The sequence below is a fragment of the Podarcis tiliguerta genome, assembly GCF_965153285.1.
Source record: "Podarcis tiliguerta genome assembly, chromosome: 5".
Lineage (NCBI taxonomy): Eukaryota > Metazoa > Chordata > Lepidosauria > Squamata > Lacertidae > Podarcis > Podarcis tiliguerta.
The window spans coordinates 41,800,074-41,826,851 of NC_139538.1; the positions used below are offsets into that span (position 1 = coordinate 41,800,074).

At 45.2% G+C, this 26,778-nt stretch overlaps 1 protein-coding gene across 4 annotated transcripts in view; it reads left to right on the forward strand.

The window, feature by feature from the left end:
• The window catches only part of LDB1 (LIM domain binding 1), a 61,800-nt gene extending 48,562 nt beyond the window's left edge, over positions 1 to 13,238 (forward strand). For 2 of the 4 annotated variants that reach the window (XM_083443865.1, XM_083443867.1), the window contains exons 2-11: positions 1,935 to 2,037; positions 2,744 to 2,788; positions 4,864 to 4,939; positions 5,174 to 5,276; positions 6,501 to 6,673; positions 6,900 to 7,022; positions 7,519 to 7,602; positions 9,085 to 9,208; positions 9,686 to 9,834; positions 10,778 to 13,238. In XM_083443865.1, coding sequence (XP_083299991.1) covers positions 1,935 to 2,037; positions 2,744 to 2,788; positions 4,864 to 4,939; positions 5,174 to 5,276; positions 6,501 to 6,673; positions 6,900 to 7,022; positions 7,519 to 7,602; positions 9,085 to 9,208; positions 9,686 to 9,834; positions 10,778 to 11,008 — 1,211 coding nt within the window. In that variant the 3' untranslated portion in view covers positions 11,009 to 13,238. Of the gene's footprint in view, positions 1 to 1,934; positions 2,038 to 2,743; positions 2,789 to 4,863; positions 4,940 to 5,173; positions 5,277 to 6,500; positions 6,674 to 6,899; positions 7,023 to 7,518; positions 7,603 to 9,084; positions 9,209 to 9,685; positions 10,020 to 10,359 lie in introns of all 4 variants that reach the window. The other 2 variants (XR_014512116.1, XM_083443866.1) reach the window with 2 other exon arrangements.
• Positions 13,239 to 26,778: the final 13,540 nt, after the last annotated feature.

Sequence of the window (26,778 nt, forward strand, 5' to 3'; positions counted from 1 at the left end):
ATCTAGATCTCTGGAAGTACACAAACCACAAGGCGAACTTTTAATTCACATCACCTGACATATTTTCTGTAGTGTCTAGATTTCTTTTTCTGTGTTGGGGCAGAAAGTATTTGTACCTGGGCCCTGCTAAGATAAATGTTCCCAATCACTTCTCTGAGCCCAAAGGAAGCTGAATGAGGTGGGAAAATTTGAAGGTGGTAGAAGGGACTGTGCCACTTAAATTTGCATAGCAGCACTATAGTACTCTTCCACATAAAAACTCCCTGTCACAAGAAAGAAAGCATAACAAGGAGAAAGGAGCCATACCTCTTGCCTGCTGGGCTGGTGCATGCATGCAGGTGCTGTTTCTGTGGTTGTTGTTTTTTTAATTTTAATGTAGGACAGTTAAGGGGGAACCTGTGGCCTTCCAGATGTTAGATTACAGTTCCCACCATCTCTGACAGGTTCACATTGTTTTCTGGGGCTGATGGGAAATGTGTTTCAGCAACATCTTTAGGACCACCGTTTCCCCCCACCCGCCCGGACATATAGACTCCAGAGGTCTAGGTATGAGGTTCAGAAAAGGGCAACCAAAATGATCAAGGGACTAATGCAACTTCTCTATGAGGAGAAGTCAAAACATTTTGGGCTTTTTAGTTTGTAGAAGAGTTGAGTAAGCACAGGGGCATAATAAAGGTGCCTAAAATTATGTGTGGGGTGGAAGAAGCAGATAGAACCAAAAGCCAACAAAGAAAATCGTATGTTGGAAGAGGCATTGCACACAAAATGAACTATTTCACTGTTGGAGACAGAAGGCCTTCTGAATACCAGTTGCTGGGAAACACAAGAGGGGAGTGTGCTGTTGTGCTTGTGTTTCTGCTTGGCAAGCTTCAGGAACAGGACACTGGGCAAGGTGGACCTTTGGTCTGACCCAGCAGTGCTGGTATTATGCAACAAACATATAAATGACACCTTGTGCTGCAAACCAATGTTCTACTATTTACACCTATAGGTTTCCACTCCAGATGCTATCTTGAGCAGGGGTCCCCAACTCTTCTGGGCTCAGGGGCACTTGATCTACAAGAGGAAGTGGGTTCTGGGCCATGACAGCTTTTGCTACAGTTACTTTGTTAACCTCTGAGGTTCCACAGGACTCCGGTGGAGAGTGCCCCCCCCAAACTCCTTTTATTTTTATCTCTTCTTCTGAAAATGCTACTGCCTTGTGGATGCTGGAGAAGCCTCGCAAATTGGTGTTCAGTGAGGTGGTCACCTGCCACTTAATTTGGCTGGAAGTGGTTTCCTCCTGCCACAGTCCATTTCCCTGACAGGGAAAAAGCAGCACTAAACAATGGCTGCACCCTCTCCTCTTTCTCTTCTTCCCCATATCCAGTGTGAAGACAAGGGGAGGCAGGGAGTGAGGATAGCATCTACAGCAGAGCATTATACTTTCATGGCACAACATGACTTTGGCAGCCACTCTGTGTGACTTTTTAGAAGCAGGGAGGAGTGCATGTAGCTGTCATAGTGGTTCGCTGTGCTTCCTTTGCTGGGAGCCACACCACAGTGCTGGAACAGCTCCTTCCATGCGTCTCTTGCCCTTCAATGTTAGAAGACAGGACCAGAAGCACAGCTACTGTAGCGCTGTGCTGTTTTTCCATGGTGTGGGAAAGACAGGGCTGTGCAGTGGCAATAAGGGGGATGTGGCAGGTGTCAGTTTTTGTCACCCAGCTCTTCAGCCAATGATATTTGCTCTCTTATCTTCAGCTTTGAGTTTTGTTTGATGGTGGCATTTTATATTCGGAACATCTCTGTCTGGAGGAGCTGAGTCAGGGCTGGTGTGGTAGTGGCGTGGATGCCTAAGGGGCTGTAGTAGTCACAATGAAATCACGTATGTCTCATTCTTGTCTCTCGTCTGCTCCTGGCTGAGTGATCTTCTTTCATTTTCCCTCCCCCAGGCTGTTCCTCTAAGTCATTCAAGCTGTACTCTCCAAAGGAGCCCCCAAACGGCAACGCCTTCCCCCCCTTTCACCCGGGCACTATGCTGGATCGAGATGTGGGGTAAGTGAGAGGCTCTTTTAAAGATGTTTTTCCTTCCTTTTGATAGCTGAGGAGGTCACCTAAATTTGTTTCTGGAGAAACACCCCTGGAGTTCAGGGGAGCTCAGTTCCTGCGTATCATCAGCAGGGTCCACTATTGATTAGAAGGAGGGAATCCCAGAGACATTAATTGTTCAGAGAGACAGAGTTCAGAGAGCAGGTGGTTGGTTACCTTTGAGAGTAGCTACTGTATGCTGAGGGACGTGGGTGGCGCTGTGGGTTAAACCACAGAGCCAAGGACTTGCCGATCAGAAGGTCGGCAGTTCAAATCCCCGTGACGGGGTGAGCTCCCATTGCTCAGTCCCTTCTCCTGCCAACCTAGCAGTTCAAAGTGCAAGTAGATAAATAGGTACCGCTCCGGCGGGAAGGTAAGCAGCGTTTCCGTGTGCTGCTCTGGTTCACCAGAAGCAGCTTAGTCATGCTGGCCACATGAAGCTGTACGCCGGCTCCCTCGGCCTATAAAGCGAGATGAGCACCGCAGCCCCAGAGTTGGCCACGGACTGGACCTAATGGTCAGGGGTCCCTTTACCTTTACCTTACTGTATGCTGATAGGAGCCATTACTTATTTTCTCATGGCACACCAGCCATTCTCTTCTGGCATACTGGTGTGCCCTTGCATACAGTGCTTTTTTGTTAATCTATCCTGTATTGGCTTATTTCTCTGCAGACCAACTCCTATGTATCCGCCAACATACCTGGAGCCTGGGATTGGGTAAGAGACTGCACTGCTTTTCCTTCTAACAAACTGTGTTAACAACAGGGTAAAGACAGATAAAACATTTTTCAAGTGTGGTGCAAGTGATTTCTGAGCAGATCACCCAACTGCCCCCTTGTTCACGAGGGTATGAAGGCGGTTACTTTCACCTCACCTTGACAAGTACTTAGAGGTAAAGAAGGAAGTTGGAAGACTCTCTTTCCCACTTCCTCTTTCAGCTCTATGTACTTTTCAAGGCTTAGCTTAATTCTGTCGGATCTGACTGTTACCTAGATCCCTTAGAAAAGTGAAGGTTGTGTGCGTTCTCTCTTTCTCGGGGTGGGGCTGATGTGAGGGAGAAGGGAGAGAAGTGACCAGAGAGGGTCATACCCATAACACTAAAAAAACCCAAATGTGCCCATAGACCTAAAAAAAGCTTGGCAACCCATATAATCCATATGCATGTTGGAACTGTACCATAGTATTACTGAACTCATATTCCGGAAGAAAAACAAAACTTGGTTTCCAAACCTTCTTATAATGACAGCTGTTATAATCTCATGATACAGTCTAGCAAAGCTCTGTAGTTAAATGTTTCAAGAAACATTTGCAGCCCTTGGAGGCATTTGCTTTCATGGTAGCGGATCTGTGTTCAAACCACTTAAAATATTAACATCTGTCCTCATCCAAACAGAACCTTAAATGAAGGGTGCATGCGGTGTGCATATTTATGCATTTTCAGATGTGTATGAAATTACCCATTTTGACAAGAGTCAGAACTTCAGTGTGTAGGGAGAAAAGGGGGGAAGGGAAGTGGAATCAAGCTGAGAGGAGCGGCTGGGGTAACCCAGTCTGATGGGTGGGATATAAGAAATAAATTAGCAGCAGCAACAGCAGCAGCGGAGTGACCTTTTCTCTGTTCCTACATTGTAAATCACTCTGAGGGTTTTTGCCTACAATCAAACAGTATATAAATTTTATGAAATAAACGCACTCTCTCGTTTGAGGAAATCCCGTGAAATAGTCTCCCACATCAAGTATCATGCAGGTACTTTCTGACTAGGATTGGAACATTTGTAGAAGCAAATCCCATTGAATTCAATTGGGCTCACTCTTATAAAAGAGTCTCAAGTTCAATCCCTGGCATCACAAGATAGGACTGCACTTTTTCAAAATATTGCTTTTATTTTGTATAATCATGAGATACAAATACCCTTTCCCCTCCCACAGCAATAAGCATGCAGCATGTTCTTACTCCTATTGTTTATTTTGCTCCATAACCATTGCTGCTGGTGTCTATTTTGTTTCATAATCATGGAATGATTAGTAGATGAATCTCTGGACTATGAAAGACTTTCACCTGAAAACCTAACGAGAACCCTTGCTAAGTCAGTGCAAACAGCAATGAGTAAATGAATCAGTGGTTGGACCCTGTGTAAGGTAGCTTCCTGTGTTCCTATTTTAATTGACTAAAAAACGACCCGCAATAAATCAGACGATAGTTTTTTTATTTTAAAAAAACCCCAAATATTTTTAATATGAGTAGCTATATAAAGTTCTATGGTGGCAATTACCATCTACAGAGACATTATCCTACAGTTTTCATCAGCAGCACCTGGTGGTGTGGTGATTTTGCATCCCTGATCTTAATGGCTGCTGTTAGTTTAAAAAGGAGGACTCCAGGCATGCAAATATGTGGTTAATGTCACATCTAATTGTATCATGAGAACAGTAAATTTAGCGTGTGCCCTCCAGCTTACCTCTGGAAAGGCCTTTTATTTATTTAACAATGGAATTGTTATTTGACAAGATTACTATACTGCTTGATTGTAAGAAAACCTTCTAAAAGTTTGCAAAAATATGGTCCAGTGATTGGAGAGTTGGACACAGATGTGGAGAAACCTGAATTTGCATCCCTGCTCAGCCATTAACTTGGTGGATGGCACTTGGGGTGTGGGGAGGCATTTTTCTGTCTGTGAAATGTGAACAGCAAAGCAAGTAATTCATTCTGCATCATTGTAACACCCCAGACAAATTATTCTATCTTATTAGATTGAAATATTAATTGTTCAATTGCTGTGGTTGATTGACAGGAGGCACACACCATATGGCAACCAGACTGACTACAGGATATTTGAGCTCAATAAGCGGCTGCAAAACTGGACAGAGGTATATTTTATATGGGAGTTCAGGGTGGTTGACTCAGGAGGAAGAGTGGGGAAACTTGCGGATGGGGGTACTGTTACTCTTTCAGGGGATGGACGAAGAGTCTGGGGTGTCCACCAAGCCCTTGGAAACACCCTTCCTGGGTTCCTTTGCTGCCTTTGGTGGTGGCTGGTTATCTCCTAGCCTTTGGAGATCTCCCCTCCCTGCATGTAATGCTTTTGTCCTCTGTTGCTGCAGGAATGTGACAATCTGTGGTGGGATGCCTTCACCACCGAGTTCTTTGAGGATGATGCCATGCTAACAATCACCTTCTGTCTGGAAGATGGACCAAAGAGATACAGTGAGTCTCAGCCTAGGACGGATCCTGCAGGCAGACACCGTTGTCTCATGCAGGGAAAGGGCTGGAAACTGAGCAGGTTGCTTCAAAGCCTCTCCTGAGCTAACCTTGAAGGAGTAGTCCCCTGTTTTCAGGGTTGGCTGTGAGCTTAGCATCTAGTACATAGCTGGTGTGGCTCAACCAGCCCCCCTTGCCTTCACACCCTGAAGAAGGAACTCCAGAAGAATCTACTACATAGCTCAGATACTGGTAAAGCTGATGACTAGGAACGGAGCCTATATCGTACTGCTTACTAGACTATAAAAACTGACCCTTCATTTTGCAACCACAGAACACTCCAGTTGCCTTCCAGCAGACATTTAGCACCTGCGATCTTGCTTAGGAGCTCATGGTGTGTACCTGTGATGGAGCAGGGCAAATTTTCAGAATTTTCAGCAATTTCTCTCTGTTCCTCCAGTATAAATACATTTTCCATGATTGAAAACAGATTTGTAGTGCTTCCTAGGCACAGACACATAAATTGGCTGAAAAGGTCGGTGCATTAAGAAGCGCACTGGAAATGAAAATCTTCCTAGTCTTAAAAGTGCCAAGCAATTTTTAAAAAGCATTTTCATCCCTGTAGTTCCTCCAAGAATCTTCATTTCTCATGGAGGAACTGAAAAATTTCAGGGCCAGAATGGTCTTGATTTATGCATTCATGTCAGCACTTGCATGTGTCTAAGGCACACCCACACACCTCCCTTTATACATTATATTCTAGATAAGAGGCAAATTCTTTCAGGATGAAAATGTGTATCATTTCTTTTTAAAGCAATTTGGCACATCACCAGTCTCTCCTTGGGACAGAGGTTGGAATGCTGTTGTCCAAGTAGGCTTTTGAAGCATAGCTTCCTAGAGACCCTGTTGATCACAGCAGGTCACAGCTCTGATCCCCACAATCGTCATGGGTGGGCCTTGGGCAACCCACCTATGAGTAAGCCCGAGGGGTTGGGAAACAAGGACAGTTTGCCCAGGACCCCCAAAACTGGAGCTTGGACTGCTCTACATATTCATTTGGATACTTCACCTGGTGCCTTACTATGGAAGACTTCGCTCGCTTGGTATTTCCACAGAGATGCTAATGATCCCCATCATAAAAATAAGTGCCTATTGCTCTAGCAGCCCTGAGTCTACAGTGCAAAACATTAGTAACTGATTTTCATCTCCCTTTCCTTCCCCTGCGTCTAGCGATTGGCCGCACCCTGATCCCCCGCTATTTCCGCAGCATCTTCGAAGGGGGTGCTACCGAGCTGTATTATGTCCTGAAGCACCCGAAGGAGTCCTTCCACAACAACTTTGTCTCGCTTGACTGTGACCAGTGCACCATGGTCACCCAGCATGGCAAGCCCATGTTCACCCAGGTGAGAGGGCAGCACTGGTCCTCTGCCTTGCCCCCAAGCCAGGCTAGCAGGAGTCTGTGCTGAACTGCTCCCCAGAGTAGTTCAGCCTTTGTCACTGCTTATGACCTCCTGCAAAGAGCCCGAGGGTGGCGGAAGCAGGCAGAAACCTAGAGACCAGGTTTGTTTGCAGGGTGGAGAAGGCTCACCTGAGCCTCCAATGCCATTTGTTTGCTTTCCACTTTCCCAGGTGTGTGTGGAGGGCCGCCTCTACCTGGAGTTCATGTTTGACGACATGATGAGGATAAAGACGTGGCACTTCAGTATCCGGCAGCACCGGGAGCTCATTCCCCGCAGCATCCTTGCTATGCATGTGAGTCCTGTGTTTGGTACTGGCTGTGGGCTTGACCTGGTTTAAGCAACTCAGCCGGACTCCCTTTGAAATCAGGAGCATTTTGTAGTTGGAGCTTGCTTTGTTTTGCTGAGCCCTCCCCACCCCCCAAAAAAGCACTGTTGCTTCTTGGATCTTTGCCAGCTCAGCTCCTCTGCACCCAGGCCAGCACCTGTCACCAGAGGGAAGAAGCGGGTGCACAATTCTCAATTCCTAAATTGTTGATCTTGGACTGGATGCCATACATGAGGCTTTTATCCAGCTTTTCATATCTGCATTTCATGGGTTTGTTTTTATTACATTTCATTAGCACTCTTTTTCTACTGAAAAGAATCATAAAGTGGCTTTGGAGAGAAATAATACAAAATGCAATGAAAACTAAGCCCAAGAAATATTGACGATCACATTAAGTGCAACAATAGTACAAAGAAGCCTCCTATTCTTGTTGGACTCTTCCTTTTCTCCTTGCTCACTGCAGGCGCAAGATCCCCAGATGCTGGACCAGTTGTCCAAGAACATCACTCGATGCGGACTGTCCAACTCCACGCTCAACTACCTCCGAGTAAGTGCTTTCCCACAGCGCTGGTTAGGCTGCGGAAAAAGCTCCCTTGCATCCTTCCCTTTTACTTTTCATAAAGAAACATAAAGCTTACCTTTCAAATGCGGCACCTGGGGACAAATGCCTCTGTATTTTTTGCTCTACTTTACGATTTATTTGAACAGAGCAGATCGTTTTACTGCGTGCATATTGTGGCTGCAAGGAGGACTGGAGGCCAGGAAGTTATTGCTAGAAACTAGTTCCGTGCAAGGAAAGAGTAAAGGAAAATGCATATTGAAGGTTTAAACAGAGGAACATGAATTTCCATAAATATATTTATGTATGAAAATCAGCTTGTGGCATTGGCTTCTGCGAATGCTCCATAGCTGTTGGGGGCAAAGATGCCTTCATATTGGGCTATGCCCATGTGCACAGAAAAGCCTCTGCATTCTGTGTGTAGCTTGAGATGCATGGCTTGGAGGTGTGTCCCTGTGGATGCTCCACTAGCAAAGAAAAGGGGCAAGGCTGAAGCTGGGAATGTACTTTATTCTGAGACCAGAGACTAGAAGATGGTTCAGGTTGCCAGGGTGCTCCTTTTCCATCTTGCCCAAGACACAGACACAGAGCTGCATTTGGCTCGAGGGGGTTCCTAGCCTCTTTTTTATATATATATATTTTTTTTGCATATTATAAAATTATTTCAATTCTTATATTATCTATCTACCATGTTAGCAATCACTAAATTTGTGTATGTTTATTCAAAACCTGCCAAGGAGTCCCAATTCATTTTGTTGTCTTTTTAAATACCATATTTTTTGCTCTATAAGACTCACCTTTCCCCCCCTAAAAAGTAAGGGGAAATGTGTGGGCGTCTTATGGAGCGAATGCAGGCTGCGCAGCTATCCCAGAAGCCAGAATAGCAAGAGGGATTGCTGCTTTCACTGCACAGCGATCTCTCTTGCAGTTCTGGCTTCTGAGATTCAGAATATTTTTTTTCTTGTTTTCCTCCTCCAAAAACTAGGTGCGTCTTGTGGTCTGGTGCGTCTTATAGAGCGAAAAATACGGTGCTTTGTAAAAAGTTCCCATTCTTCTTTGAAGTCACAGTTGTCCTTATCTCGCAGTTTGTATGTCAGTTTAGCCAGTTCTGCATAGTTCATCAATTTCTCTTGCCACTGTTCTTTTGTCGGGGTTTCCTCATTCTTCCATCCTTGTGCTATCAAGACTCTTGCTGCTGCTGTTGCATACATGAATAAGTTCTTTGTTTTCCTTGGAAGGTCTTGTCCTACAATCCCTAGCAAAAATGCTTCTGGGTTTTTATACAAATGTCATTTTAAACATTTTCTTCAATTCATTATATATCATTTCCCAATTTTTTAAAATTTCGCTACATTCCCGCCACATATGATAAAAGGTCCCTTCCTTTTCTAAGGGGTTTCTGGCCTCTTAATAGGGGCCTGCTCTCTGCAGCAAAACCCAACCTAACCTCTCTTTTTTCCCTCTTTACAGCTTTGCGTAATCTTAGAACCAATGCAGGAGTTGATGTCACGGCACAAGACCTACAGCCTCAGTCCCCGGGACTGCCTCAAGACATGCCTCTTCCAAAAGTGGCAACGGATGGTGGCGCCACCTGGTGAGAGTTTTGCAGGGCCACCCTCGGTACTACAGCTTCCTGGATGCATTTCCTGTGAAGCCCACTAGAGGGAGGTATAGGAATTGCCCTTCTCCGGTCAGCAACTGCTAGTTGGGACTACTGACATTTCCTGTGAAACCCACCAGAGGGTGCTATGGGCATTGCCCTTCTCTGGGATGCAATTGCTAGTAGGGAATGCTGACAGTGCTTGGTGCCAGAACTCTTGGCTTCTACTCCTGGCTCTGTTGCTAACAATGTGGGATGGGTGAATGAGATCTGGGGGGTTGATGATGTTCGAAGAGGTTACAGGCAAATGTAACCAGTGAATCAGGCTTTGGGGGAAGCCTAGCAAATATACAATAGCGAGTTGGGTTGGGAGGTTATTTTTAGTTACAGCTTGATTATAGTGGGGAATATTGGATTCATTTGCTGGGACCAAGATATCTCACTGGCGTTCCCTTTGCTAACACTTTCCAGCTGAGCCTGCACGTCAGCAGCCCAGCAAGCGCCGGAAAAGGAAGATGTCAGGGGGCAGCACCATGAGTTCTGGAGGTGGCAACACCAACAACAGCAACAGCAAGAAGAAGAGCCCAGCCAGCACCTTTGCCCTCTCCAGTCAGGTACCTGTAAGCATCCCCTTTTCATTCTCTCTTTTTGTAACCTGAGAACTCCTCCTACGAGGGGCCCTGCTCCATGTAGCTGGAACACCCTCCGAAACGCTGGAGAAGGCTCTGTGCGGTATATCTGCAGGGGGGGGGATAGAGAGCTTCGTTTGTTCAAAACGGTGGCAGCAGCCATCTTGAAAATGGCAGCACTGACCTGAATAGGTGGAGATTGGGGAAAGGGCTGGAAGCCATCACTTGCTGTATTCAGTTTGAGGTAGTGTCTGAAAGGGGCTAGGGGTGGTCATATATGAGACTATTTACTGTTTAAAGCCTGAAGCAACTTGAAAGGCTTAAATATTTCACTGGTACCTGGTTACACGCCTGTTATAAAGTGGTGGCAGTTTGCTTCCTTGTTCTACACTAGATCAGACTCCTTTATTGCTTTTCACCTCCACAACCTGGCTTAGAGCACTGATAATCATTCTTACTACTAGCTTTTTGAAATAAAATTCTGTTGTGGAAAAAGAAAAAGAAAGAAAATGGCAGCACTGTTTGGGCGCCTGTTGGTGCCAGCACCACATCAGGAAGAGGATTCCTTCTGTAATTCTTCATGTTTGACATCCCGCCCCCCTCAGCTCTATGCCACCTACATTCAGGCATAGTCGGAGGGAGAGCTTCCTCCTCATGAGGGAACAGTAGATCCAGAGGCATTTGACCTCCCAGACGTGTTAAGTGGCTGTCAGCTCCTAAACACACAGTGGAAATGGAGTAGCCACAGTTGTAGGAATGTTGGTGGGTGGGAGGTTCAGCTTGATAAAAGAAGTAGAGAGCAAATGAAGCCAAGGGGTGTGGGTCTCCTATTCAGAAGGGAATGTTTTGATTTGGCGGTGGCTGGCTCCCCCTGTGGTGTGGGTCAGGGCAGCCTCCACCTCGATTATGTTTCGGGACCCTCTTCCCTCCTCAGGATGTGATGGTGGTGGGCGAGCCGACCCTGATGGGCGGGGAGTTTGGTGACGAGGACGAGCGCCTGATCACGCGGCTGGAGAACACGCAGTTCGACGCTGCCAACGGCATTGACGACGAGGACAGCTTCAACAACTCTCCCGCGCTGGGCGCCAACAGCCCCTGGAACAGCAAGCCCCCCTCCAGTCAGGAGAGCAAGTCCGAGAACCCGACGTCGCAAGCATCGCAGTAAAGCCCTCACCCCCAGCCTGGCCTTCCACGGACTTGGCTGGCGTCCCCATGGACTGAGTCGAAACCGTTCTACCTGGACAATTTGTGAAGAAGAGTAGCCGGCTGGCTGGCCGGCAAGGTATCAGGGCCAGTGGGCCTTGCAGCACCAGCCTGCCCACCTACCTGCCTCCAGTTGGCCCGGCCACCACTCCCTGATGTCTGCACTCTTGGCTGTGCCCTTTAGGGCAGACTTGGGGCGCTGGGCCTGACGGAGCCTGGGTCTCACGCTAGGCCTGGCAGAATTTTAACTCCTCCTCCCTTCCCACCCACGCATCCAGAGCTCCGGACAACACAGGCGGCACTCCTGCAGGATGGCGTTCCGTGCTCTTTATACGCCCCGTTGGAACCTGACTGGCACGAAACACCTCAGGAAGGGAAGGGGCCACGAATGCTCTTGGCCATTTGGCAGAATGTCCAGCCCTAAGCACGTTTTATATAGAAGTCCAGCTCCATATTTGGCCTCAGGGGGGCTCCCTTCTAACAGGAGGGTCTGGCAATGTCATGGGGGCAGCTATGATTTCTGTGGGGTGGGTCTCAAGCAGTCCCTCCTGGCGGCTGTAGGTGCGGCAGTGGGGCCACTGCTGCCCCGCCTGAAGACAAGGGGAGTTTAATGCCTCCTGGAGTGGGGTTAGAAAGCAACCCTGCAGTTGGCATGGTGAGGGCACCTGCCCCTTTGGGTCAGGCCTGCTCCTACAGAAAACTGCAATCTTGACCCCTCCCCTGTACTTTGGGTTTGGTTTTTTGTTTTTTTACAGAAAAAATATTATTAAAATTGTACGTTTAAAAAAAATATCTGCCCTTCCTCCCTATTTCCCCCCAGTCCTGATTTTTGTACAGGCTTGTCTACCAATTGGGAGTCTTGGTTTTTATATACAGTTCTGAGAGCTTCAAACCAAGGAGAGACTTTGCAGACTTCCTTTCTACATCCTTTGAGGACAGCATGGCTGCCCCACTTTGCCCCCTCTGTGTAACTTGTGTGTGCTGCTGTCCTTGCTCCCTCCCTTCTCTACCACCTCCCCCCCCCCTTTCGGGTTTGTGTACCTTGTGCTTGTATATTTCCGCGCTGTAGGCTGTGTGTATGATACTGTTCTTTCACTGTGTTCTCACTAATGCAGCCGCCCCCACCAGTGGTTGGGGGAGTTCATTGTGATGGGCGTCCTTTGTGGGAGGCAGGAGAGTTCAGAGGGTACTGTCACCAGTTTACAGCAGTGCAGAACATGGGGAATGGGGGTGAACGCAGCCTGGAGATGGGGTAACACGTGCTTTGTAAAGAAGGGTGGCCATTTCCTCCATTGCGGAGTGAGGTTCTAGGTAACTTTTTTACAACCAGATCCATCCTTCCTGGTGGGGAGTGACAGGGCTCACAAAGGTCCCCAAGGAAAGAAGACCTGTTCCTAAACCCACCCAGTTCACTCTCTGGTGTTCGGATGTCACTCAGCATTTTCCACCTGCAATTCCTTACTCTTAATTTTGTCCTGAGAACCATGGAGAGAAGTTGCGTTGTCATGGAGGCCTCAAACCAACCATCTGTCAAGCTTGGGTTGCCATGTGTGAGGTAGCCCCCAAAGTCTTTTGGTCACCTCATGGCATGGGCTGATTGTGAGGGTGGTGGCATTTAGAGGGCACAGTCTGGACTGTCATGGCGACCACCCTTTGCCTTACTTAGACTGTTTCTCTGAGCAGGTCCCAGACTGCGAGGGGGTTTTCCTAGGAGGATGGCTGCCGCCAGGCTTACCCTAGAGCTGCTGTTTCTGGCCATTGCTCTGTGGTAGATGCCACCTGGCTCATGCGCTGGAATCCCATGTTCTCCATTCCCCTGGAGGAGCCCAGATGGATCAACCTGGAACATGCTTGGGGTGTGGGGTGGGACTGGTCACTTTTTGTGTTACTGGGCCCAGATGCTCCATTCTGCTCTGTCCCCCGGGACTAGGCAATACAACAGTCAATACTATAATTTACAGGGCGTTTTTCTGTAACCTTTTTGTACCTAAATATATGAGTGTCACGTCCCCCATTGCTGTGCTCGGCATGAACTGGTGACGTGAACTCTGTCCCCTCTCCCCACCCTTCTTGCCCTTTCCACCTACCACTTCCCCCCGGGGCACTGTAAAGCCTTTTTTTTTTTTTTTTTTTTTGCATAGTTTGTGCCATTTATGGTCATGTATGGTACCAATAAAACAACTTTTTTCGGTTTGGTGCTCTCCTGCCAGAGTCGTTTCTCATTGGACCTTGAGAAAAGGGACCTGTCCTAGGTGAGGTTTAGGACTTCCTCGCTTAGCCTGAAGACTTACCTGTTGTTTCCTGATGCCAACCTCTCCCAAACTTTAAACTCTCATCCTTCTCTCCTATCCGTCTTCCCTTCCATCTCCACGGAACTGTGTTTGCTGGTACAACCCATTCTGGGATTTGTATACCAGGAAACAAACGAAATAACAGACACATCGAAAAATCACAGAAGATGTGAGGGCATGGATCAACAATGCTGGTAGTGATTGGAATGGCATTGCTCCTAGAAACATGGAGTTGGGAGTTTGCAACACGGCTTCTTACCTGCAATAGTAAATTGTCCTACATCACTGACCCAAGCAACCATAAGCAAGCAACCATAAGCCATGTTGTAGGGAGATGGGGGAAAGGAGGGAAATGTTATTTCAGGCTGGCTAAGAGAGTCACTTGTTAAGTAGTTAGTGGTGGAAAATCATGATAGGCAGCAGTTCTTTGAACAACTTATGATGGGAGTGCCAACTGCAAGAGCCATCTTCCTGCCTCACTAGCAGTGGTCACTTCTAGCGTTATATTTCCCTGCGCCTGCATGTGTTTTCAAAATGAATGCAGTGAAGCTACTTCAAAGTAGTTGTAACTCTTCAGTTGTAACTCTTCTCGTGTTGGAAAGGCCATCTTAACCCATTGTGAGACCTGTGTTTTCCAAAGTCCTTGCAACCCTCCTCCCTGTTCCACATCTCCTATTTGGAACAGACTTTTCCAACATTTCAGAGACACAGGTCCTTTGACCGCTCTCCTGTCCCTTCTCCATGCAAATTTAAAAAGTGAGGATGGAGTGGTAACTTCTGTCAGCAAACAGCCATAGCACAAACGTGCCTGGTTCTGTCTAGGCCTTTATTCTTCTTTTAAGCTTAAACACATTTGTTAGCAATTGCTAAACTGTTGGATCCCATAGGCACAAACCTGTTGGAAGAGAAGAGACCAACTTCTCCAAAGCCTGGGCCTTTATTTCTTTAACCTTTATACGACAGGCCTACTCAAGGGAAGCCGTAAGGAGTTTTCCGTCAGGATAATTATTTGTGCTGCTTTAGAAGCCTATAACTTTGGGTGGCTGAGGGGGAAATGGGCCTCCACGCTTTTGTTCTGACAGCAGCCTCCTTGTGCCTTGGCTCTTATCCCGATAGCAGTTAACCACAGAGATGCAAACAGGCCACAGTGCTTGTTCTGTTGAGGGTGAGGACAGGAGGAGGTTAAGCAATGGTTAATCTTGCCAATTGTCCTATCCTGTTGGCAAAAGACTAAAGGTCAGGCCAGTTCTGTCATGATACCATTGGGGAAGGCTCAGGTTTCTCACTCCTTTCCTCATCAGTAGGAGCAGCCAAAAAATACTTTTCAGGTCCAGCATCCTAGATCCTCCTTTTCCAAAAAAAAGAAGAAGAAAAAAAGAAAAAGCTGTCATAGGTTACTAGAAACTCATAATGTTGGGGTTGAAAAATTGAGTACAAATCAGCTCTGTTGTATCTTCATTGCCAGCAGCCTGCTTTTTGTGAGTTGGGACCCACAATAAAAACCCCTCTTTCCTTCAGGGTTACCTTCTCAGTTTGCGAGTTGCAGATTTCAACTTGCTCATTTTTTCTTTATTGAAAGGATGCTCATTTGGGACAGAGAAGAACAGCATGTAGCTTATAGTTGGTCTTAGCATTTGATGGTCAGTAGCTAATGGCAAGATTTTGTTTAAAAAAATATCAGCTGCAGTGAGAGCTAGCATGTCCTACAACAGTACAGTGGTACCTCGGGTTAAGTACTTAATTCGTTCCAGAGGTCCGTTCTTAACCTAAAACTGTTCTTAACCTGAAGCACCACTTTAGCTAATGGGGCCTCCCGCTGCCACCGGAGCACGATTTCTGTTCTCATCCTGAAGCAAAGTTCTTAACCCGAGGTAATATTTCTGGGTTAGTGGAGTCTGTAACCTGAAGCGTATATAACCTGAGGTATCACTATACAGTGGTACCTCTGGTTATGTACTTAATTCGTTCCGGAGGTTCGTTCTTAACCTGAAACTGTTTTTAACCTGAAGCAACACTTTAGCTAATGGGACCTCCCGCTGCCGCCACGCAATTTCTGTTCTCATCCTGAAGCAAAGTTCTTAACCCGAGGTACTATTTCTGCGTCAGCGGAGTCTGTAACCTGAAGCATATGTAACCCGAGGTACCACTGTAACACCAAGATGCACAGAGTCATGATCCACAGGGTTGTTTTTTGTTTTTGCTTGCCATGCAGTGAAACACTGGTGAAGAAAAGAGCGTACAGGGACACTGATTTCACTGAATAAGATAATCTGATTACTTGCAGGGCAATCATATACACATGTCTACCCAAAATTAAGTCCCATTGAGTTCAGTGAGGCTTACTCCCAGGAAACCAGGCACAGGATTGCAGCCCTAATTCCCTTTGAAATGCACACCCGCTGAGAAAAAAAATCAAAGAACCCCTCCCCTGCCCCCACCCACTACTTGTGCCGTAGCTGCTAGGAGCTGGTGCCTTGTTCCACTGAGCAAATTGATGCAGAGCAATTGCCACTTTGCCCTTTCCTCTCCAGAAGATTACAGTGTGATCAGCCTGAACACAAAGGCACTGCAGTTTAGGCCTAACTGCTCTGTGAAGACGTGTTGACTTTGCGCTTGGATATGGAGGTAACATTTGGGTATATTTAGTTCTCTCTATGGTCCATTTAAAACTTGACTGTATACTCATTCTAAGGAAGGGCCACTTCTGATGCTGCAAGCTGCTTACAGGAAATTGCCTTTAGGAAGCACAGTAAGTCTGCAACTTGTGTGCATTTAACTTGTGTGCATTCAGCTTTATGCGCTTGGCAATTAAAAACTCCCAAAAACATTTTAAAAGGGGACAGGCATCCAGGGGGAAAAACTTTCACAATCTCACTCACCATTGCATCCAATGTGTTTTGATTATATGTGATTTTGGCTTTAGGCACGATCTCTGGAACGTAACTCCCATGTAAGTGGCAGACTTACTGTACATCACATTTCAGGTATATTCAGATCCCTTTAAAATCATGTTCATTATCCCATCATTCATTGGGATTTGATTTTCATGCAAAATATGAACATCAATATGTCATCCTATTCTGTCATGTTGTCTTCTATTATTTACGTATTGCATTTTTATCCCTGTTTTCAGCCAGGATTGGCTCCTGGAGTGACTTTGAAATAAAACGCCCATATACCGTATTTTTCCATGTATAAGACTAGGGTTTTTTTTTACCAAAAAAATAGGTTTAAAATTGGGGCTCGTCTTCTACACGGGTAGTGCTGACGGGTGTTTTCTTAATCTGGAGTTTCCATACATGGGGGTGTCTTATACACAGAAAAATATGGTAGATACAATATATAGAGGTCTTTGGGGTGGGGTGGGGAAGTCTTTTTGCCCCTTGGCAGTCATTGATACAATGCAGGCTTTTCTTTCCAGAGACAGGGAGGGCAAAAAAATCAGCAGATAGATACAGGGGTTCGGTGATGGTACAGATGGCAAACAAAAAAAGCTGCTTTTCCCTTGGTCATCATTTTAAAGAGACGGAGGAAAAGGCTGGTCCAAAGGTTTGCATCCCTCTTTCCTGTGTGATATGCTGCTCAACATGCCTGAGACCACACATTTAACTGTTTAGTATGTTATTAAATGGAACAACATTGTGAAATGTGTTTCTATCTGCTTCTGATTATATCAGTAATCTAGAAGCATTCTTCAGAGTATAGCCCTTTTAATATTCCTCCTGTGTTTCTCATAGGAGGAATGTTTTAAAGGCTTATCCTGTGAACACAGGTGGGTCAATTGTTCTGAAAGCACCGCTGCTCCCATTGGTAAATGGCACAGTGTCATTTGGATTCTTAGAGGCTGACCCCAGGGTGGCTTTGGAGTGCAAGCTAGATAGCCATTGGCTCCCTTCAGTTCTTAATCTGTGATTCTGGGAAGAGCAGCGGCTGTCCTGAAAACAAAACTACTTGTGTGAACTTAAAAGGTGGCCTTGTGTGTTATATAAACAGGTGCCAGGCAACGATGCCTGTCCCTGCACCTTCCAAGGAGGAAGTGGTCTGCAACCATCACAAACTCTAAGCCAGAACAGTTTGGATTTACCCTCCTCCACCTGCCCCTCATAAACTTCCTGCTTCCTGCTTGTATTTTCAAGCGTGCTAATCTCTGCAGAGGTGTTCCTGTCAGCCATGCCCACAGCAAAAGTGCACAGCACCCTGCGGATTAAGAACAATTCAAAGAATTACAAACCCAAGAGCAACAGGAAAGTAGCATGTTGCTTTCTCTTTTTAAGCACTTGCACCCGTTTATGAAAGATACTCCTTACAGAGTTGTTTTAAGGATTATTGAGATAATGTATGTGAAGCTCTGTGAACACTCATAGGGTATTTTATCAAAGCATACGTATAATTGTGCACTATTTTATTTAAAAGCATTTAAGCCTGGCTCCAGATTTTTGCTAGCTTCAGGTTGTTGGGAGTTTGATAAATATGCTGCAGCAGTGCACAGAAAGAGGCAGTCTGGGAAGTAGTTATTTAAAAAGAAGCAGCGAGTGAGGAGGAAAAAAAGGATACCATTTTGCAATATTACTTCCCTTGATCAGGAGCACTATACTTTAGTTGATGCAGCTTAGAATAGTATTAGGCTATTTTGCTGCTGCATCAACCTGTTGTCTCACGTTAAGCTGGTGATCCACCAAGACCCCTAGATCCTTTTCACATGGCAAGGCAGGTGTCCCCCAATCTGCATGGAGTTCTGCTGCCTGTTCCTTCTCACTCTTTTCCGAAAACCACCTGCAAAAAACCACCTCTTTTCCTGCGGTGACATCATGTAGCCCTGGCAACCTCCCCCTCCCAATCTTTCTGTCTCTGCTCACCACTTGGAGCTGGGCAGTACAATATTTGCATTGCCAATTGCACTTTATGGCCCAGTACACTTCTCTGTTTCTTAATGGTACCTCTATCAGCTGATCTCTTGAAAGGAAAAACCAGTGTAGCCTGTATGTTTATACTGCACCTGGCATCATCCCTTAATAAAGGTAAAGGTAAAGGTAAAGGTACCCCTGCCCGTACAGGCCAGTCTTGACAGACTCTAGGGTTGTGCGCCCATCTCACTTAAGAGGCCAGGGGCCAGCGCTGTCCGGAGACACTTCCGGGTCACGTGGCCAGCGTGACATCGCTGCTCTGGCGAGCCAGAGCCGCACACGGAAACGCCGTTTACCTTCCTGCTAGTAAGCGGTCCCTATTTATCTACTTGCACCCGGGAGTGCTTTCGAACTGCTAGGTTGGCAGGCGCTGGGACCGAGCGACGGGAGCGCACCCCGCCACGGGGATTCGAACCGCCGACCTTTCGATCAGCAAGCCCTAGGCACTGAGGATTTTACCCACAGTGCCACCCGCGTCCCTTAATACTCCACTCTTATTGCCTGCTTCCTTAAACTGGGACAAAGCTTCAGTAGCAGTGTTGGCAGGGCAGAGGGAGAGTTCCCAGTCCTTGCAATCAAGTCCCTCCAAATGCTTAAAGATTCACCAGAACTGGTCTCTGCGTGCCATAAAGAGCACACCCACAGCTTTCTCAACACAGACTGGACAAGGAGCCTTCACTTTGGGAGTGTGCATTTTGTATTACAAATCTGGATTTCCTTTGTCCTCTCTTCTAGGATGGTGGTCTCCTGCTGTTTGGTGAAATGAGTCTTGGAACGGGTAGCAACTGGGCAAAGCAGCAGAAATGCATTCATGTGTGTGGCCTTTTTATTACAGGTGAATGCTGTTTGTTCCTTTTTCACAGTCACTGGCTTCATATCCCTAAGCAAACAGGTATTTCAGCACGTCACGCCTCCACCTCTCTTGTCAACAAAAAGAGAACTCCTGGTCTTTAAGGAGCCCAGTTCCAGACTTAGTTATGCAGGCTTTCCATGAGGGTGGCTTCAAAAAGTCATGAGATTTTAAAGTAGAATAACAATTTACCTCTTGTATTCTGACATATGAGCCTGTTGAAGCACACTAGAATTATTTCAAGTGCTCTCCAACTAGCATTGTCTCCTCTAAGGGGAATTAAGTGGGTAACATCCAGTAGCTATAACTCTTATAGGGCTAGGTAACTGCACCCAGAGATCAGGGTTCAAATCCCCACTGCCATGAAGCTCACAGGGTGACCTTGGGCAGCCACTGCCTCTCAGCCTAACCTACTTCACAGGGATTAAATCAGGGGAAGAGCCACAGTGGCCCCTGCTCTTCCTTTTGAGACCCTGGTGGTTCCCCTCTGTCTCCCCCTTAGCTAGCCTACTGCCCTCAGGAGTGGTGGAGGAAGCATCTCCAGTGTTTGAAGTATGAACTGCCAGGACAGTCAGCTTTGGTACATGCAGTGCGGGAGCATCTTGTCCTTCACTTCAGCAGCAACATGTATTGTGCTGACCTCACTTGCTGGATCATCACCTTGTCGTGGTGAGTGGGCTTGCACGTTCCTATGACTCTTGTGAACGAAGCCTGTCAGGAATCTCGTACTCCCAGCAGGGTCACCCAAGGCAGTAAGGTCAAAGGGAAGGTGCTAGACAAAGAATGATCCAAGAAGTCCTCAACGGCAGAACAGGTGGATGATAAGAAGCAGTATGTTACAACGGCTGTGAAGGCAGATGAAGGCTGCAGCAGATAGGATCTACTGGTTCGTCATGACTACTCATGCCATCGGAACAGAGCCCTCCTGTGAAGACTGTGTGTTGATCAGCATGCACTGATCTACACACATAAAACAAATTCACGCACAGGCGTCTTCCCATCCCACGGACTCATTATTAAAACCGTGTTTATGGAAGACAATCTTACTCGGCTACGAGTGATCACCAAAGAAGAAGAATTGTGCTGACCCTGTCTCTCTCACCATGAGGAAGCACAGGATTGCCATAGATTAAAGATGGAATTTCAGTTCCAAAATGCATTTCTATCCCACCTTTTCCTCCAAGGGGCTCAAGGTGGCATACCCCCTTTTTTTTACCTTCACAACATCCCTGACAGCTATAATAGGTGGAAAGACTGTGATTGGCTGAAGGTCACCCAGTGATCTTTGTGGATGAGGCTCAGGGGTGCCAACTTGAATAAAATATGGGGGGGCAGGTAAGCCCCATCCCTCATAATTAATTTGAATGGCACACCATTTGAATGGCAATGCCCACCAACTTTGGTCCCCCCTGGCCCCCTCAAAATTTTATTGGCGCACCCCGAAGCACTCTTGGCCCCTGGGGGTTGGCTCCTATGGGCTAAGTTGAGATTTGAACCTTGGTCTCTCTAGTCCTAGTTCAGGACTCCAGTCACTTCACCACAGGACTCCAAGACTATCCACTCCTAGTCAGACCCTTCGGGGTTTTGTTCTCTCTCTCTCTCTCTCTCTCTCTCTCTCTCTCTCTCTCTCTCCCTGCCCCCCAGCATATTCAATAAAAATACCCCAAATCCTTGATAGTTCCTAGAGTGGCCAGAGGCAAAACAGGAGAGGCTGCTGCCCACTTAAGAGCTGTGGGAATTTCAGCAAGTGAATTTATTGCATTTCTACCATTGGCCATTTCAGAAACTGGATCTTTTCTCACGGGGTCATATGTATCTTTCTGATCTAGGGCAAAGGACAAGCTTCAAGCAAGCAAAGCAGCATCTTTGGTCTGGCAATCTTTGTTGAATCCCAGTGTTGGGGCTGTTTGTTTTTGCAAAACAATTCTGTTCCCCTGAGGCGTGAGCTGCTTGCTAAGGAATGTCCCTCTGGAAGGATAAAGCAGGAGTCCAGACTCCCAGGCGGCTGCTTCAGTCTACCCCAAGGCACCCTTAGCTCTTTAACAAGGAAGTTTCCTGTCAGAAATTCCTCATTCCCCAGGCTCCACTAGGGATAGCTTTAGCAGCCGGAAATGAGGTGCTACAAACCCTCTGAGGGTGTTTGATTTAGGAGAAGGGTGGGTCTGGTTCCTTTCACAGGAGGAGCGGAAAGGCCTAGCAAAGAAATCAGTAGCTCCTCCCTGAGTTTACATTACTACAGCAAAGGAGCAATGTGGGAAAGCTCTATCCTCACAAAATAGTTTTTACGAATCCTTTTGCTAATGGAACAAAACTTTTGGTCTAATCAAGCCCTGCGCACCATACTTCCGAAAACTACAATGGATGACATCAGTTTCAGAAAGATTACTCCAAGAAGTCCCTTCATTTTTGAATTTGTGACGTACAGTTTTATACAGAAACATATTGAGCTCTGACTCAAAACCCTCTTCTGACTCAAAACCCTCTCACCTTGCGCCAGTCACCCTGAGCAACTCATATTGCAAGATTGTGATGCTCATACTGTATAGCTTTATCTGTAAGGAATGGCCCCCTCTGGGCCTGCTCCTCCCCCTTGGAAATCTACCCTTAACTGCCCAGTGGGAAGGATCCTGATGTGTTTTTAATTTGTGTATATTTTTATTGTGTTTTAAACATATGTTTATTGACTGTTACTTGCGAGCTGACTTGGTAGGATTTATATTCTGAACGATTGGGATATAAAGAATTGCAATCCATAGTAAACAATAGATTCAAATCTCAGAGCGAACCTGTCCGGTATAGTAAAAACTGGGCCTGCATCACTCTCCTAACTTATTCACTGTTGATGATATATTGAAGCGTACATCAACTTCTACTAGTTGCATAAAATGGAAGGTCCAGGGACAACATGTCAGCAGTCCATCTCACTTCTGTGTCACAGCTGGAGATTGTTACTTAGGCTTTAAAATACAGGAAGGTTCCTGTAATGTTTGTTTATGTCTTTAGCTTATTATGCCTATTATAGGTAGGAACTGAAGTCTTTCTGAAACCCTCTGAGTTAGTGCTCTGACACAGCCTCACGCCCTGCCATGTCTGCTATTCAAGAGAGTGTCACTCAGACCATGGGGAGACTAACAAACATATTGTGGCACAAGCTTTTGTGGGCCAGAACACACTTTAATGCTTGAGAACATTTGTGACAGGGCCCAAGAGGGGTTCGGTTGAGCAAATAGGACAGCAGATTCTGGTCATGTTTACTCCGAAAAAAATCCCACTTTATTTAATGAAACTTATTTCCAAATAAATGAGCATTGGATTACAGGCGTAGCTTTTCTTTTTTGCTCTGGAAACAGGCAGAGACAGCAGCAATTAAAGGAAATCAAAATATTATTTAACAAGCCTTGAGTACATGATAGTAAGAAACTGCTTTCCTTCTAAGAGGAGTTGGAGTTGGTAACAAAATACCAAATGTGTTACCCAACAACTCATACAGTATACCATTAAATACCTACTAAAGATAAGGTGAACAAGCAACAGCCAATTGTGTCAGTTAATAATTCAATAATCTAACTGTAAAGTTGATAAAGGAAATCAGTACTAATAGGCTTTCACTTTTAATTATGACTTCTAGTGCTTTTATGTTATTCTGCTGTCTCCTTCAACTCATTGTTCCACCAAATGCTTCCCCACAGTGCCTGCAGTTTTCACTCAAGGAGCATTTCCACACAACACCCAGGCCTTGCTCAGCGTGGCTTCCTTTTTTTGGTTCTGCCTCTCAGCTCCTCTCAGTTGCTCTAAGCTTACCGCTAGCTGCCCTGCCTACATGCAGCCAAGGCTGGGATTCACCAAGGCACAATCCGTTATTATACGGCATGCCAGGTCAACCCAGGGTACTATATCACTCCAGCTGCAGCTTGTTGTAATCGTACAACCTTCACCAACCTGGTGCCCTCAGCTATTTTGGACTACAATTTTTAGTAGTAGTGGTGGTGGTGTTGCCACCTTTGTTCTGGCAAAATATAGGACAGGGAGGGGTGGGGTAGTTGGCGGCAATTTCCCCCCCATCTGGTGATGAAGTGACTTCAGACCAATCCATTGCAATCTATTGCAGCCTGACCAGATTGCCCTTCTGGAATTTGTAACACACAAACATGCGCATGAATTTTTAAATCTGTCTTCACTTGGCTACCCAGAGCTTAAATACATGACCTTTCACGGACATGCATTTGGTGAGGATGCCTAATTTGGCAGAGAAAGAGAAGACCTGAAATACAAGATATAACTGTATCAATACAGGACATAGCATTTTAAATTGAAATGCAGGATAATCCTGTATTATACAGGACAGGTGGCAAACCTAACTACAAGCCCCATCAGGCTCAGCTGAAATTGCCCCTCTGTCCCAAACAACATAGTTTCTCTGTCAGTCTTCACCATAGAAATGTTCCCTTTTGTTGTTGTTGTTGTTTTAAAAAAACACCTAATATTAGATAATGACTTTCTATGGGGTTCAGTCTCATCACCATCTTATTTGTATGCCATCTTTACGCAGAAAAGAATTGTATGAAGAGGTTTATGACAAAGAAAACAGGAATACATCTCAAAACCAACCAACAATTTCATAATACAGTCACAACATAAATAGCCAATATAACACCATACCCAAAACCACATCAATTCAGTACTGTAAGTATAACAAGATTGCACTAATAACATTACACCTCCTGGCAATAGCTTTCTGGCATTGCCAAGAAAAATATTAACCAAATCACTGAACAGCAAAATCTATGCCATCTTCTTCAGCCATCTTCTTCAGTCACAAGGTAAGACGTTCCACTCTAAAGTATGGTTTATGTCCCATCATCCAGATTATGTACTTGTCTATGCAAACATGTTTACCAATAAAACCCCAGAAAATGTCAGCCACACAAAACTGATAAAATGGGAACTGAAATGTCAACAAGTGGTTCCTGAAGGTTCCTGAATGTTTGCTTAACATTTAAATCTCCATCTCTCTCCCCCCCCCCCCATTTCCCAGTAGCCTGAACAACTTACCATGATGAACCACTTTAATGAGAAGTAGTGTGCCACATGCCTAAGCCTTCTTCCATAGTTTGAAAAAAACTTTAAATCCTGCATTCATAGCATTAGACTCTTGCATTCCATGCAAATATTCATCCTGAATAACTATTCCTTTCAGGGTTATTTTGTACAGTAATCACAATCACCAACTACACAATCAGCAGACAACTTCGCTATAATGGGCTACCAATAACATTAGTGGCTTGAGAGGCTTTGGAAAGCAGCAGAAACATCTTGGTGCCTTACCGTATCCACGTCCCAGCATTCCAGGTGAGACGGCGCTTTCCTTCTGCAAGAGAACCTGGATAAAAAATGCAGCATGAAAAAAACAAGCTTCCTCCATTGTTTGTCTTTTCTGTTTTACTGTACAGCTTTTAATTGATGCTTATTGTTTTCGTAATACTATGTAAACTTGTGAGTTCTACCTGAAAAGTAGTATACAGTGGTTCCTCGGGTTAAGAACTTACCGGTAATTCGTTCTGGAGGTCTGTTCTTAACCTGAAACTGTTCTTAACTTGAAGCACCACTTTAGCTAATGGGGCCTCCCGCTGCCGCCGCACCAACGGAGCACGATTTCTGTTCTCATCCTGAAGCAAAGTTCTTAACCCGAGGTACTATTTCTGGGTTAGTGGAGTCTGTAACCTGAAGCGTATGTAACCCAAGGTACCACTGTATTCATATATATATATATATATATATATATATATATATATATATTACTGGATTAGACACTTTTTAATCCTTCCTTCAACAATGTTTTTATATTTTGTCATTTTCTTCAATTCTGCTACCATTTGCCTTTTCTCTTTGGATACTTTCCCATAAATCACAGATGTTTTGCAAACAAATATATTATAGGTCTCCAATTTGAAACTGGGAGCAGATGATTTCTATTAATTATAGGGGTGTGTCAAAATTTAAAAAGTATTGAAATTGTATTAATGAAAAGACAACTGACCTTTGTGCCAAAAAGTGATATACAAATAAACAATGATGACAAGGGCTATACGTAGTTTCTGTCTGTTTATAAATAATTTATAGATGAAGGTGTACATAAATTTACTTACATATTCTTAAATTATTACATTTATAACCCACCTTTTTTCCAAGGAGCTGAAGGCGGTGGTGTACACCCTTCTTCCGCTCTCTTGTGAAGTAGGCTAGGCTGAGAGACAGAGCCTGGCCTAAGGTCACCCAGTGGTTTTCATGGATGAGTGGGGGTTTAAGCACTGGTCTCCCGGGTCTAAGATGACTACTACCACACGCTGGCTCTCAAATGATAAGGAATTATTACCAGAGATGGAATCCAAGGGGAAGAACTGTGGAATTAAATAAACTTGAGGATGAGGGAATGGTGAAAAGAATGATTACATTTTGATAGATTATATTATTTTGGGAATAATAATATTAAAAGGCAGCCTGATATTTGGTAGCGGAGGCAGAAAGTGCAAATGGAAGCCCTATGGTAATGTAATTAATACTTGACAACTTGGTAGCTTAAAATCCATGGTGTGAGGAAGACCCACGATTTCATGCATAATGGCAAAGACAACCCTAATAATAATATTAATCAGATTTGGTATCCCAATCCAAATAGCGTGGCAGCAAAATACAGACTCGATAAGAGTTTTTGCATGTTCAAAAGACTCCCCATATTTGCACTAGTGTCACAAAAAGCAGACCCCCTGAAGGCAGCATATGCACAAAGCCCACAGAACAGTTGAGTGCATTCAGTCAATTAAAGACCTGTCTTATTTAGTTCATTTGTTTCCTAGCCACTATTAACAGATCCTCTCCAGTGCTATTATTTATGATTCTAAAATAAAAACTGATAACCCCCTTGATCATAAAATATCCGAGAGGTGAACAAAAAGTACATTGAGAATAAAGATCCAGAAGATACATACCCAGTACAACTTATGGATTTACACTCTTTTGAGATATTAAAATCTAGCTAGGATCGGGCAGTTTGTAATAATATTTAGTGTGCGGATTAAGAACATTATTATGCTATTATTATAATGTCCATCCAGCATGGTGTACAAGCTTTTTTCTTCAATAATAATATAATAATGTATAATGGAAGAAAATCCTTAATTACTGTATATTCAGTACAATGCTAGCTACAAATAAAACTAATAACCATTCATTTCACAAAGTGAATAGTAAAAAGAATAAAGTTTTGTGTTTAGTGTTTTATTGAAAATAACCATTGGAAAGCTTTATTACTGTGTTTATTAGAGGGTTTTTTTAATGCATTGGTTTTAACTGCATACAATTATTTTAATAAATATAAATGAATAAATGAGCTGGAAATGCAGAAAAACAAAGTTGCTGAGGAACCATCTTGCGCTCGGGGGAGAGACAGAAACAGTCTGGTGAGTTGGGGAAGTATCCAATTCTCCATCTGTCCGGACCTCCCGCCCTCTTCCCTGGAGCATCTAAGATTCTCCAAAGCTCCCGAGTCTGCAAGGGGCTGCGCTCAAGAGTTTCCTGCGGGCTCCGGCCTTTGGGAGCCGGGGATGGCCTTGGGGGGCGCAGGGGTTGCGCGCGGATGTCCTGGCTTGCTCCCGGGCCGGGGAGGGGGCACGGGCAGCTGGGAGGGGCC